Here is a 15,303-nt window from a genome sequence, read left to right as displayed (position 1 = left end):
AAACAAGAGTACCTTTTTAACGTAAAACAGTTCGGGAAAACGGAATTTGCTGTCCAATTTGTTAAAAAGTCAAAGATGAAAAAGTTACACACGCAAAGTACCAAGGGCCCCCCCGTACCCACCCCAATGGACCTTGTGGAAATAAATGGATTAGTCCATCAAATTGCTCATCAAAATTTAGCTGTGTATACCAAATTTCATTCATTTATCACAACGCGATTGAGAGATATTGCAAAAAAATGATTTCCATTCCTCCTTCTTCAATGGGTCCCTGTGCCCTTAGGAAGCATTTCCGGACACATGTTCATATGAACTTTTTTACTTAGTTTTGATCATAGAATCGGCCTGTTCAGGGTTGGCAGCTAATTATGAGACCAAGCCAGAGACGTCCTATCTCCTAAAACCTAGTGATTCACTACCTGGGATCACAATCCAAATCCAAGGTTGAGTATTTAAGGCACTGTTCCAATCTGGAACCACCAGAATAACTACTCGGGAACTAATAATCATATAGAAAATCTAAGCAGGGTTTCGAATATTGCGTATTTAAGGATTTTTGTTAAACTTGAGATAACTTTACAAATAGGTAATGAATAGACTAAATATATTTTTGCTTTAACCTATTCCAAAGAAATCCTATCGAATTCAAACTGTCGCTTTTCTTTCAATTTGATTGAAATGATTGAAATTGTCACTTTTGCGGAAAATCAATTAAAAAAATTCTTTTATTCATATAAATCCATATATTTTTACAATATTCACAATGCTGCACAACCGTCAAAAAATTAATTGCAGGAAGTTGTATACTCCCAATCAATCGTATTTTCTTCCGGAAATCTCTAATACTTACTGCGTACTTATTACTTTAGCTTATCGATTCCGAAATCGTCGACGACAATCCCCTCGGCGGCAACAGATTTTGGGCGTCAGCGGTTCGAAATCGTTTTCGAGAGCAAGAACTACATGCTTGCTGCCCAAGTCGCGTGCTTATGCTAACACTTAGGCATTGTAGAACCCAGCCAGCCTACGCCCGTTGGGATCGCAGATAGTGGACCTGTGTATTATTCACTGACGAATCCTGATTCACTTTCGACAGTGACATACGTTCTCACGTTTGGTGCCCCCGGAATGAACTTTATCGCTATAATTTTATGTAGCCATTCGCGGCTTTCAATGGTGATTCAGTGATGGTATGGGCAGGTATATCCGCGAATATCTACATTTCTAATCACCCCAGGAACACTGTTCATGTTTTGCCCATGTGTAGACGTTTGGGTAATCACTTCATCCTCATGCAGTATAATGTTTGTTTTCATACCATAAGACAGAAGAGAAATTTTTTAGTTGCGATCAACTTGGCAGTTCAACCACTAACTTATGAGTGAAAATGTAAACCCTATAAAGCATATCTGTTACATGGCTGAGCGTCGATTATTATTATTGTTATTATTATTACTATTACACAATTACCGACAATTGACCCAGGCGCTTCACCACACACCACTCACCTACAAATAGACACGGACTCGCCTCCATCCGCGCGCAACCCACACGCACAAGCTCAGAGAGAGACTGTTGTACTTCTTACTGACTCTAAAGTTGTTAACTTGAAATGTGGATTCTACCTCACACGTACTGGCCAAGTACTTGTCCCGGTAGGATGTCGGCTCTCGGGAATCTCGTGTTGTCCTGAAACGTTGCGGTCTGTGGTGGACAGTTAGCAATACGGGCGATTATTGGAGTTTCTTATCCGGCGACGCCGTTGTTTGACGTAGCTACTCGGTTTTCTCTGAATCGCCCTCGAGCGTACTCCGGCTTTGCAATCTCTACGTCGACGGAGCGGTTTTCGGCACTATAGCGCGGTGGTTTGACGTTTGGATTGGAACTCGGGGCGAAATTTGAAGTTTGCTCGCAGTCTTCATACATCATAATTAAAGAAAACGCCATGAACTAGCGACCATCAACATGGCACTATTCTCAGTACTCACATATCTGAACAAGCTACGAAAGATGTATCTACACTGTCAGTTATGCTGGCAAGTATCAAATTTATCAACCTGACTAAATTTTCTGACCTGCATAGTTGGCATCATTTAAATATACACTCAGTTTAGCCTGTAGATCTAAAGAGTGCAGATGGCCGATATTGGAATCCGAATAAGAAATTCATTACGGACAATCACAGGAATGTGTAAACTGCAACGTAAATTTTTATTAATTCCGTGTCATGCGGACTCAGCGGTAAACTGCTGTAGGTGGTGCCCCCTAAAAATGGCAAAACTATTAATAGATTTAAATTATTGGTCTTTTAATTTTAGCAACCTAAAAAGGATGCAGGGTCTTGTTAGCCGGCATCCAGCAATAAAATTTAGCGTGGTAACTTTTCTACTCGGTAATAGGAGGCAGTTCTAGCGGTGGCTTTGTTGCCAATAATAACTGCCAAATAAATGTATTGCATTTAATTATATAATTGAAGAGTTATATGTTTATTTAATAAAATTGTTGGAACCTCAAGGGGTAGTTGATACGAAATTTATTTAAAAAAAACAACAAATCATCAATCAATGAGAGATAAGATAATGCGTTCGCTACTGATGTTACAATTGTTGACAAATTTTTTTGTTTTTCGACTTCCGACCTTTTGCACTCAACGCAGAACTGACAACCTGAATCAGGGGTGTGGGGGAGATTTTTTAAATTATTGTTTCGATTCAACTCACCGTTTTCGAGTTATAAAGACCATTTTTACTGTATCGATTCACACCTCTTCTCTCCGAAATTTATTTTCGATATATCGACTTCGGACCTTTTGCATTCAACGCAGAAGGGACATACAGAATCCGAGGGGTCGGGGAGATTTTTTGAATTATTTTTTCGATTCAACGCACCATTTCCGAGTTATACGGCCTTTTTACTATATGACGTCACACCTCTCTTGTTCCAAAATTCATTTTCGACATACGGACTTCGGACCTTTTGCATACAACGCAGAACGGACAATCAGCACCAGGGGGGTAGGGGAGATTTTGTTAACGACGCACCGTTTCCGAGTAATAAACACTTTTTTATTCTATGATGTCACACACCGTTGGTCTCGGATTTTTTTTTCGACATGCGGACTTCGGACGTTTTTCACTCGATCACCAATCAGAACCATAGGAGATTATTTAATATTTCGAGTCATTTCCGAGGTACAAGCAAATACTGTTTTTTTTTCTTTCATATATTATGACACCCCGCTTTACCTCACCCACCGAATGCTCTACTCAGAACCAAAGGGAGATTTGTTCATATTTCCAGCCATTTCCGAGTTACGAGTAGGATTGCCAGATCTCCGGGTTTGACCCAGTTTGTTTGTTGCGGAAAGAACATTTCCTGATTCGTAAGATCTGCCGTCTCGAAGAAGATATTTCCTGATTGCGGCGTCCTTTTTAGACATCGATTTCTTCGAAATCAACAATTTATATATTTTTTTAGGCGTCATAGTTATATCTCCGGGTCTGTCATGAAATAGATCTGGTAACCCTAGTTACGAGCAAAAATCGTTTATTTTCTTATACGTTGTGACGTCATAGCTCGATGACGAAGGCTGAAAAGGTCACACACTCTACCCCACGCTCCTTCCCTAGGTGTCCTGAATATGCTGGAGAAGCCCCAGAGACTCCTGAAGCAGCAAAGGGAGAAAAACTCTCTATGAGGACCAAGTCACTCTATCTCTATCGCAAACGAAAAACGAACATTTTTTAAAAAATACGTGGCATTTATCATTATCAAAGTAACACATTAAATTAATTAAAAAATTAAAAAAAATTATAACGGGTTATTCTGATGACTAAAAATAAAAGATAATTAAACTGTATTATTCAAATAACAATAATGTGCAAAAGTTCTTCTATCGCAAACGATAGAAACAAACCTTTCTTTAAAAATACGTGGGATTTATCATTATCAGAATAACCTATTTTAATTTAAAAAATTTAAAAAAAATTAAAAAGAACACTAAAAAATATTATTAGAAACCTTAGGTGGCCAGAAAACAGCCCCGATCTCAGTCCTATAAACATATTTTTGTGGGGACACTTCAACAAAATATATTATTAGACCTTAAAATTTAAAAATTTTGAAATAAAGGACGAAATGTTTGATAATTCTGAATTTGTTTTTAAAGCAATAAACATAAATTAAAGCATATTTTCAACAGTATCATCACAGTTACTTGCATGTTGAAAAATTGTAAAAATTGCAGGTATTTTAATGTTTTTTCGTTTTTAGGTATTCTCCTTATGTTGTAAAGGTTATTTATCAAAATCGTTGTTTGTTATTTCAAATAAGGATGAATTTTAATTTTTTTTAATGATTTTTTTTACTTTAAACATATTTTTTCTATTATTAAAACTATAAGTGGATGTCAAAATAAAAAAAACATTTACCTACATTCCGCAAAGTATATACTAATAACCCACGCGCCGTTATATTAGGCGTTAAACGCGGCCTCGATAATTTGGGACCGAGGGGGACTATCCCTCTTTGTCCTGCCTTATCTCTGTAGGCTGGGCAGCCTCATGAAGGTGGGCCCCGTCCATCGTCTACCTCGACCACAAGCATGGCCGGTATAGGCGCTTTGCGGAACCTCCTCTTGCCCTGGCTGGCCCCCGCCGGCAGGGGAGCCTCTTCGGGCGTTCTTCGTGTCTTGATTTTTCTTTTTTCGCCGGTTTGTCTAGTCATCGTAAGGAGTGAGTTTTTGGGAATAGTTTGTAGCTAGGAAATGCACGCGGCCTCTGAGTCAGTGACTTACAGGCCGGTGCGTGGATATAGGTCGCCTGTATGTGTCTGTCACGTCAGCTACGTAGTGAACGGCTTGTCTAAGGAGGGGGTTGTCGTGTCTCGCGGCCACGTCCATGTATTTTTGGGTGTGTACGTATTGTCTGTGTCGCGTTAGCGTATTTTGAGTCTCGTAAAATACTGTTGTTTCTTACGTACCAGGGCGAGGCGGTTAATAACCCACCTTTTATATTAAATAAATTTATCGTCGTCAAATATTNTACATTCCGCGACGTACTAATAACCCACCTTGCATATTAAATAAATTTATCGTCATCATCAAATATTAAATATATATATATTGCAAGCTGTTTAAAATATTACGATTTTGTTTATTTGGAAATATATTTTCTGCAGTATTTCAATACCAAAAAATGAAAATAGTAGCTAATTAACGAAATTATGATTAAATAACCTAACTGTGATAGGTTAGATATTCGTTGATTCTTTAAAACATTGTTATCAGTACCTACATCATACATTTAAGTAAATACAGTAACGCAAAGAACAGATATTCATAAAAATGTGTACAAAATAAATCTGTAAGTACGCCTGGCAACATTGCCAAAGTGTTGTTTATATGTTGGTAGGATAGCATAGGAATGCCGGATGCTGCATTTGCATTCCTAAAATTCTGCTGGTGGTATACTCTATCGGCAATTCGGAAATTTAGCTGGTGGGCTATTCCACTAGCGGTCTGGGCGATAGCTATTTTGTCTGTGCTATTGCTTTCGGAATAAGGTATAAATCGCAGTATTTTTGCGCAAGGAAATTACTATGTACCATTACATAAGGCCCACCCTGTGCATTTATTATATAATGAATATATGGTTTTAGTTAACTGGACACTCTCTTGAATATAGTAACAAATTCGAGTTAGATGAGGTTGTAGTTCGACTTAAATTGGCTAAGGAATCTGCAACTGGATCAGTGATTAATTTAATAAACTCCATCTGTACCTTAAGATCATCTAATTGGGGATATTCAGTTGAGTCATCCAATGAGTAAGTTTAAATTAATTAATACAGTATTTGGAGAGATGAATTAATTGTACTTATTTATAATAATTATTATAATTTAAACAAGTATTTCTTTTAAACTGTCCCATATATTTTATTAATTCAATTAATTAATTACTATTGTATTATCCATAAATGTATGTATTGGGGTAAGAACTGACCATTCATTGTTGCTAAAACAACCTATAAAGTATGCAAATTAAGGAACTGCGTGTGCTTGCGATTTTTGGTCGTTAATATTTAAAAATTATGCATTTCCAATTTTCAGTAAAAAAAAATTGCCTGAAATTCAGAAGTGCCTGGTACTGCTATCATGATCTTTTTATTGCAACGACTGAAAATCGCAATTGCACATAGGGTCCCAAGTTTTGGAAAATTGCATTTCACACTCGGGGCACAAATTTGATCTGGTTTTAATATTTAAACTTAAAAACGCTACCATGTTTTTATAATAATACGAGTATGTTTTATATTACTGTGGGGACACACATCTCCTGCGTCACTGTTTTCATGTATATAATAAAGTAATACTTATTATCTTGAATGTTTGTCGCATTGTACATTTAAATACATTTTCCTGCATTAAGAGTATTTGTCGGTGCAATTAAAACATCCTAATCCATTAATAGCCCTAATCCATGGACAATGACCAAAAACATTGACATTCACGTGGGCAGGTAATTTTTGGGATATAAATGTGAAATAACGTGTAGTGATGTAGCACTCTTCTCGTCGCACCGTTGCAGAGTATAGTTTGCGATATCATCAATTTCTTTTTATACATCGTCACGTTTTCTTAATACTTAGTTCCAAAACAAATTAATTGTTGTGTTGCTTGGTGTAAGTTTATTTTAGTGGTGACCCCGACGTGATTAGAAGAAACAAAGGACCGACGCTGTTAGTGACTCGCTACTATGAATATTGCATCTAATAACAAATCGAATCTACCGTCGGTGGATCACGTTTCTGTGAAGGTGCCTCCGTCCATTCCATCAGACCCGGAGCAGTGTTTTACATTATTGGAAAGCAATTTCGATGCCGCGGGCATAATTTGGTACCGTACAAAATGCCGTAAGTAGCCTCGACCCAAGGTACGCTGTGGAAATGCGCGATATCTTATATACTATTAAAAAGTGAACTCATTAAAAGAATGGGTTCATCTCGAAAGCAGAATACGCGTCGACTGTTAAAAAATGAGCCTCGGTGATAGGAAACTATCACAATTCCCCCGTCACTTCCGTGGACTCGCAGGGACAACATTTCCCGAAGAAGTGTTATAGATTTTGTGGTTAGGTCGACTACCTAAACAAATACAAGTCATACTCGCAGGGCATACAGGCTAGACAAAAGAGCGGAAATTACGGATTCGTTAGCGGATGTGGATGGCCCACTCGCTGAAATGTCCGAAACGACCACTAGTGTAGTTTCTGTAAATAAAAGTTAAGAGGTCGGAACAACTAACAGCGACGTTATGTAAGGCCGAGGACGCGCTCGCGATCAAGGTCCCGAGACAAAAGATACGAAGGTAACAGCATGTGTTGGTACCACTGAAACTTCGGCCCAGAAGTTAATAAGTATCGAAAACCATTCAATTTCAACGCGAAAAACGAGAGGGGCAATCGTTGATGGCGACAGACGTCATTAGCCCAACGAAATCAGTCGCTTGTTAGCTACGGATAAACACTCTAAACAAAAATTGTTGATAGACTGGTGCAGTTCTGTGTGTATCCGATCTCTCGCTTGCCGAAACTGCGAGAGAAATCTGCCTACGAATTTCCATGGTGAACGGCATAGTGATTAACATATATGGCACCCTCAATCTTTCATTAAACCTTGGACAGCGGCGACAATTTACATAGAAATTCGTAGTGGCTGACGTGGCCAAACTTATAATAGGCGGTGACTTTCCAGCAATTATGGATTACTCGTAGACATTCAGAATAGGCTACTATACTGGAAGTGCTGCATCGATTCCCGGAAATTACGCACCATAAGGAATACCCGAAGTGTTAACCATAGTACCAGATATCATATAATTACACCGGACCCGTCAGTTGCTCAACGACCACGACGTCTTGCATCAGATAAGTTAAAAATTGCGAAACGCGAGTTCGAAACCATGGCGCGTATGTGTATCGCCTTTCCATCACTAAGTTCCTGGGCATCACGCGAGGATTTCCCGCGATCGATACCCAGTTAGGATATCCAATATTTTTCTCAGGCCCTTCAAGATAGTAGTAGTAGTAGTAAAGGGGCGGCCTCAGCCTGGCAATTAGGCCTCAAGTGGGCCCTTTTTGCCTACCACGTCGTCCCATCACCTAACCACTCTCTGCCTCTGACCTTCCTCGAATCTACCGATGAATGAACGCCAGGATTTTGGTCCATGGAAGGTCTCTCACCTCAACCCCTTGCAGCTCTTCAGCACCAAAGACTTTATGTCTTATTCTCCCAAAGGCTGCACACTGTCCCAGAAGGTGGACAGGGGTGTCCTCCCCTTCGCCACATTTCAGGCATAGAGGGTCCTCAATTCCTATTAAGCTTAAATGCCTCCGTGGCCTGTCAGAACTCCCACCATTTGGTTTAGGGCTCTTCGACTGAGGCTCAGCAGCCATCTTGTCTTGGATTTGCTAGGTCCATGCATAAAACTGGGCCTGCCTACATCCTCTATTTCTCCTCCAATCCTGACCTAATGTTTGATAGGCCCATTTATTGAGGGCCCCATTAATGCTGCCTCGTGTGATACCTAAGCTTGGTTCAGGTCCCTGTCCAGGTCCCCTGGACCCGAGACGAGCTAATTGATCCGCCCTCTCGTTACCAGGGATGCCCATATGGCCTGGGACCCAAACCAACTCTACTTCTCTTCGTCTGGCCAATGACTAGAGCGTCTCCACATTCCTGGACAAGGGCAGACCTAGTCCTCGGGGAGCTAACCGCTCTGAGCGCGGCCTGACTGTCGGAGCAGATAAAAATCTTCTCTGCACAATTCCTTACCTCCTCCTTGCTTGCTACCATCAAAATAGCAAAAACCTCGGCCTGGAAGACTGTAGCATACATACCCAGTGAAAAGCTTTCTTGGATGCCGCTGCCTTCCAGATAAATTCCTGCTCCTGAAAACTCGTCTTCTACCCGAGATTCATCAGTATAGTACACTAGGGATCGCGGAGAGAACATATCACCATCCTGCTTCCACTGCTCTCTCGAGGGGAAAGTGGTGACATACTTCCTTCCTAACCTAAGCCGGTCCTCAGCTTCCGTAACTCTCATGGCGGATATTGGGATGTCCCTCTCCGCCCTGAGGGCCACGGCAGCATGGCCCTCAGTGCGTCCTTTCGCTCTCCAACTGCCTGCGTCCCTTATCCTAAGGTATGCCGCCATCGCCTCCCTCATAATCCATGTAGGAAGGATCGGCAGCCCCAGAAGGATCTCTAACGCGGCCGTTGGGGTCCTCCTCATTGCCCCTGTAATACCTAAGCAGGCAAGTCTCTGGATTCTCACCAACTTCCTGGCTACCGTCACCCGGCCCACACACGGCCACCAGACCAAGGCCCCATACTGTAGCCTCGGCCTGACCACCGCCGTGTACACCCAGTGAAGCACCCTTGGATTGAGTCCCCAGTTTTTGCCAACTACCTTCCTTAACTACCAGAGGGTTGCCACTGATTTCCGGGTAATCCTCTCAACCTGTGGCCCCCACGACAGTTTACCCCCAAGTATTTGACTTCCCTGACCAAAGTCAGGGGCCTCCCATACATGGTTGGAGCCCTGAAATCACCTATCTTCCTTCTCCTTGTAAATAGGATCATTTCAGTCTTCTTTGAGTTGACTGAGAGCCCCATCTCCTCGCACCACCTCTCTATGATCCTACAGGCTCCCTGCATGCTGTCGCATACCACGTCCAAAAACCGGCCCGCGACTAGAATCACGCCATCATCGGCGTAAGCCTGGGCATCACTGTAACCCTCCGAGGTTAGGCGTTCCAGGAGACCGTCCATTACTAGGCACCATAGAAGCGGGGAGAGGCAGCTGCCTTGAGGGCATCCCCCTCCCACTCCCAGGTCCCTACGACAGTCCCCCATGACTGCACTAACCTTCCTTTTCTTCAATGCCGAACTCACCCACTCGACCACGATAGGCGATGTGCCCCGGTCTTGGAGCGAGTTGCATATGGTCCCAGTTTTTGCCTTGTCGAAGGCGCCTTATATATCAAAGAATATTGCCAATACGACCTCTTTGTACTGAAGGGCCTTCTCTACTTTATGTGTGACACTATGTAAGGCCGTCTCTGTGGACCTGCCCCGCCTATATGCGTGCTGGTTCGTGTGGATTGGGTATCTACTCAACGCCCCATCCACCAGATACCTGTCCACAATCCTTTCAATCGTTTTAAACAGAAAGGATGTGAGACTAATAGGTCTAAAAGACTTCGCCGAAGTTCTTTCCCAGCCTTGGGGATGAAGACCACCTTGGCTGACCTCCAAGCCTGTGGGACGTAGCCCATCGCCAGACTGGCCCTGAAGACCCTCATCAAGGGAATGTCCAGGCCCCTCTGCAACAACGACGGGAAAACTCCGTCCGGCCCCGCTGCCTTGTAGGGATCGAACTCATTCACTGCTTAGGTTACTGCCTCGTCGCCAATGAGCTCCTCGATCAGGAGCCAATCTGCTTGTGGCATTGGCTCCGCCCTGGTGCCCTCGACGACATGGCTTCCACCTGCAAAATGAGTTTCCAGCAGAAGTTCCAAACACTCCTTGCTTGAAGTGGTCCAAGTCCCATCTTCCCTCTTTAATGATCCTAATTTCTCCCTTTTGTCGCAGCTTAAGATCTTCATTAATCTGGCTGTCTCCGGCAGGGACTCCAGCTCACTGCAGTATGCCTTCCAGCCAGATCTCTTACTGCGCCTAAGTTCCTTCTTAAACTCTCTCCTTGCAGTTTTGTAATGGTCCCAAGAGGCCCCTTCCCCTTCCCTGACAGCTCGGTTGAAGAGCCGCCTGGCCGTCTGGCGGAGACCCTCTAGGGTCTTATTCCACCAGCGGACCTTGCGCCCACCTGCCGCCCTGAGAGGGCAAGCCTCCTCATATGCCGAGACGATGCAACTGCTCAGGGTTTCTACCTCGTTGTCTAACTGCCTTGTGGAGATTATTCGTTCACCCCGGTTGCTCGCTTCTAGGGAGCTCCCTAGGTTACCACGGTATGCCTCCCAGTTTGTTGCCCTTGGATTTCGTCGGAGAGTCATCGTTTCCGAATCCGACTTCATCTCGAAAGCGATCATCCTGTGATTGGACATCGAGATGCAGTCCGTGACCCTCCATCCAGAAATCCCTTCTGTAATACTTTGAGAAGCCAACGTAATGTCAATCACATCTTTCCGGATGCGGTTCACAAAAGTCGGCTCCTTTCCCCTATTCATGACCTGCAGGTCTGTGGTTGCTATATATTCCAGCAACGCCTCCCCACGGGAGTTAGCATCCCCGCTGCCCCATACCGTGTGGTGAGCATTTGCATCACACCCAATCATTACCACCTTATTACCAGGCAGACCTTTATTCTCAGCAAAATTAACTATATTTTCTCTTTAGTAGGCGGTAGTCTACCAGTATCATAAAGGAGGTATATGCTACTAACCTTACGCCTAATTCCACTTACCTTATATTCGAGGATGGCTGCATCCCTGGTCCCCATTTGTAGTGATACCATCCGGAATTCCTTGGACGCCATTAGGTCCGAGGTGGCTCGGCTCCATCCTCCTTCCCGACTATGCAATTGTAGGCGGTACAGCCCCACTACTCGATTCCTGTAAACATAAGGTTCCTGGATTAAAATTTAATTCTCCTGTCTTACCTGTTAGTAGCTTCACCAGTTCCCCGGTGGCTGACTGTGCTGGAGATTAATTTGCCTCACTTGCAATGTATTCATCTTGGGGCCTGATGGTGCAGTGGGGGGGCTTACGTCCTTGGTCGGCCCGGGTTCCCCCGGCGCCTTGGGTGGCTGGTGGACCGCTCCGCTCCAAGTCGGCATCCGGCGCACCGCCAGAGTAACCAACTCGAAGTAGAGGACCCACCCGGCCTCCTCTAGGCGCCTGGATATGTCCTGGCCAACCATAAAGGTCAGATGCCACCCCCAGGTCCTCCTGTCGTCTCTAGATGCTACCATCTTCCAACCTCTAGGGAGCGATTTTGAAGTTCCAGCATCGCACTTAGGGAAGGTTGACTTCTGGGCTTCTCAGCCAGAAACCAACCTTCTCTGGCCATGGTGCATCACTTGCCCGGATTGCCCGGTAAGCGACGTCTCCCTCGGCCAGAGGTACCCATCCTTCCAGGAGCCAGTCTCCTGAGGTCTCGTTCTGAGCCGTCACCAGGAACCAGCCCGGATCTACCAAGCCCGAGTTCCTGAAACGGAGTTCCGGTCCTCGAGGTCCCCCTTCGGGGCCCACCATGGTCCGAAAAATCTCAGAGACAAGATTTTCCCTCAGTCTTTGTCCTTCAGGGGGGGGGGGTGATCATACCACCCTCACGATTGGATAATATGACCACCTGGTTTTCCTTCTTTTCTTTAGGTACTCTCTCATCGGCCCTCCGTGGCGGCGCCGCCACCGCTTTCCCTCTTAACAAGGGAGACACATGTGGTCCCCCCCCCCCCGGATAACGATGGGAAGGTCCTAACCCTCTTCCTCTCTCTCTGGCGGTGTTGTTTTGTCCGCCCTCGACCTTTTTTGGCTGGTCTGGGTCGAGGGGCCTGGCTGCCCTTTAGGACCTCCCGGCCCCCCTTCCCTGACCGCTGCTGGAGCAGAGAGAAGAACAAAGGACCGCCTCTTGGCTTCCCTCTTGTCCTCCCTCCACTTCCGCCTTGCCTGAGGGCCTCGAGGTTTTGCCGGCCTTCGATTGCTGGTTCCTTGGGATCCCTCTTTCGAGGTACTGGTCCCTGGTCCGCTATCCGTTGGTGCCGACATGGAGTGTTGGGTCTCGGATGGGCACGCTGGGCCTGATGTCCCTTGCAACCCTTTCCTGGCCTCCTTCACTTCCCTCCTTCTCTTTGCCCTAGCCTTATTCCTTTTCTCTCTCCTCTTTTCCTTTTGCCTGGTCTCTCTGTCGGCTGTATCCATGGAGTCACATTCCTGTGACCCCTCGGTCACCATCAGAGGACTTTAGTAGTTCATCCTCTCTCGAGGGTGAACCAGGCGAGGCAGGATTTGCCCGCTCTAACCCCTTCTCTGAGGGTGCTCGGTATTTTGATTTGTTGGTACGTTTACAATATTCTTTTCTTTGTCTTCCATGGGACTTTTTAGAAAGGGGTGTTTTCTCTGTAGTGATGTTTTTGCTTGGTACAATGAAACCTCACGAAAATCCAAGTCCCTACTTCCACTGTTCAGCCATGGTTGAACGTTTTCCCAGAGAGAAGGGTCTGGCAGCCGCTGGTGAAGCCCCCTGGAGCGTGCAGCAGGGCCCTTATCCAGGCGCCACCTGGCACTACTACACGCTCCGGGATTATACACCTGATGATGAGGCAGCCCCCTACGCCGGCTAGGCAAGGGTGGGCCTCTATACTGTCAGGCGGCATTAGGTGCACCATCCCTAGCTTCTTTCACCGCTACCTCTCCAGATTACCTCTTTACTGGGGTCCAGCCTCGGTATTTCGCAGCGGAAGGGTGGGGGAGTTGGAATGACCGTGCCCGAACGTGTAAGAATGTGTGTATACATGTGTGTGTGTGTGTTGAGTGTTGCGTATTTCGTGATGAATGGTGTTGTGAGTGTAGTGGCGTGTTGGTGTGTGTGCGGTATCTGTTAGTCAGGCATCTCATCCAAGACCCTTCCGACATGGGAGACCCTTCTGGCAAATTTCCGTCGGCATGGCCCTCAGACTCATTGATGCACGCAAGCCCCTTCACCACGACAAGGTAGATACATGAAGGAGGGCCCTTCAAGATAAAACAGTGTTCAGTAGTATTGGTTTAGTGCGCGCCTTTAACCAAATTCTGGTAGCAGAAAAGGACATTCCAAAAACCGCGATTACTACGCAATTTGGACTATTTGAATTTAGTTTTATGACGTTTGGATTACGCAACTCTGCGCAGAATTTCCAGCGGTTTGTCGATATGTGCTGCAAGGCTTAGACCTCTGTTTCGCCTACATAGATGATATTCTAGTGGCTTCACGTCACCTAATGAACATTTGCGACACCTCGAATTGTTGTTTTAAATCCTTAAAACATACAGTATTGTAGTAAATTCCGCGAAGTGTATCGTTCCCTTGTTCCCGAAAACGGCACGAGGCCACTACCTGAAAAATTAGTTACTCCGTTGCTTCCCCCATCCAGATACCGTGAAAAAGCTGCGATAATTTTTGGGAATATTATTTCTTTAGGAAATTTTTGCCCAATGCAGCATGAACTCAATAAAATAATTTTTTCAAGAAAAGCATGGACAGCTGGAATAAAGCCTAGTAGAGAACTGAAGTGAAAATTGGGTGATCATTTTTTATCTTGTAGTTTCTTCATGACTAGAAGATATTATCAGCCAATTTTCATGTTCCTATTTTTTTTAGCTATAAAAATTTATGTTGTAGAATCCATTATCTAGTATTATGTAGTAACTAAATTATAAATCTTTATTTTCCTCTAATAATGTAGCCCAATTTGTTTTAGTGTAGATGATATGTCAGACATATTTTATTCTGCGGAACTTGTTAACACAACGTTCTATCGCACTGATGGAGATGCATTCACTAATGAAGAGAGAGAATTTTTGACAGCTCATTTAGACTCAAATATAGAATATTTGAGGTAAGCCATACAATTCAGTACCTTATTAAGTATAATAATTATTTTTTTTAGTGATAATTCTGATCCAGATGATTTATGTGATCCAGAACCTGAAATGGATGCAGAAATTCAAGAAGCTTTTAAAGAATTTATACAACTTAGTAAACATTAAATTATTTCAGTTTAATTTTTCATGTTTTGATATATTGTGTTTTTGCTTAACTGTAATGTTTACAAATAATATTCATACTAAGCATTTTTGTTATACAAAATTTTTACCTGAACTCTAATCTAATATCTAATTACTAGACTCTGAATTTCGTGTCCAACATGCGAGAGGACTTTTTATTTAATGAAATGTGATATAATGAATAGTAAAAATAAAGCACCACAGTCTTTGTAAAATGTTATTTTTCTATATTGGTGTTACTCGCAAATTATAATGGGGGGACCAAGATCCAGACATGCTACATGGTGCACAAAATGAAGTAAGGCTTTACTAAAACGACTACTCAAAGATTTCCTCAAAAATTATATGGAGGGTTACAAACATCCCCTAAATCATTGATTGATACAAATATTCATTTGAGAAATTTGAAAATTTCTGTCTTATTAATTTAGAAAAGGTTTTAGATTAAACTTCTAGGAAGAGAAATTATATATTTTTATCAATTTTGTCACTTTTTTTCCCCTCATTTTTGTGACTTAG

The 15,303-nt window shown here is 43.5% G+C and overlaps 1 protein-coding gene across 2 annotated transcripts in view; it reads left to right on the top strand.

Annotated features, from left to right (window-relative positions):
- The window catches only part of LOC108911168 (polyadenylate-binding protein-interacting protein 1), a 34,590-nt gene extending 19,591 nt beyond the window's left edge, over positions 1 to 14,999 (top strand). For both annotated transcript variants that reach the window (XM_018716028.1, XM_018716027.1), the window contains 3 exons: positions 5,659 to 5,825; positions 14,478 to 14,615; positions 14,667 to 14,999. In XM_018716028.1, the coding sequence (XP_018571544.1) occupies positions 5,659 to 5,825; positions 14,478 to 14,615; positions 14,667 to 14,766 (405 nt within the window). In that variant the 3' untranslated portion in view covers positions 14,767 to 14,999. The remainder of the gene's footprint in view (positions 1 to 5,658; positions 5,826 to 14,477; positions 14,616 to 14,666) is intronic.
- Positions 15,000 to 15,303: the final 304 nt, after the last annotated feature.

Source organism: Anoplophora glabripennis, unplaced genomic scaffold (genome assembly GCF_000390285.2).
Source record: "Anoplophora glabripennis isolate ALB-LARVAE unplaced genomic scaffold, Agla_2.0 scaffold831, whole genome shotgun sequence".
Classification (NCBI taxonomy): domain Eukaryota; kingdom Metazoa; phylum Arthropoda; class Insecta; order Coleoptera; family Cerambycidae; genus Anoplophora; species Anoplophora glabripennis.
This window is presented reverse-complemented; position numbering and strand designations above follow the sequence as displayed.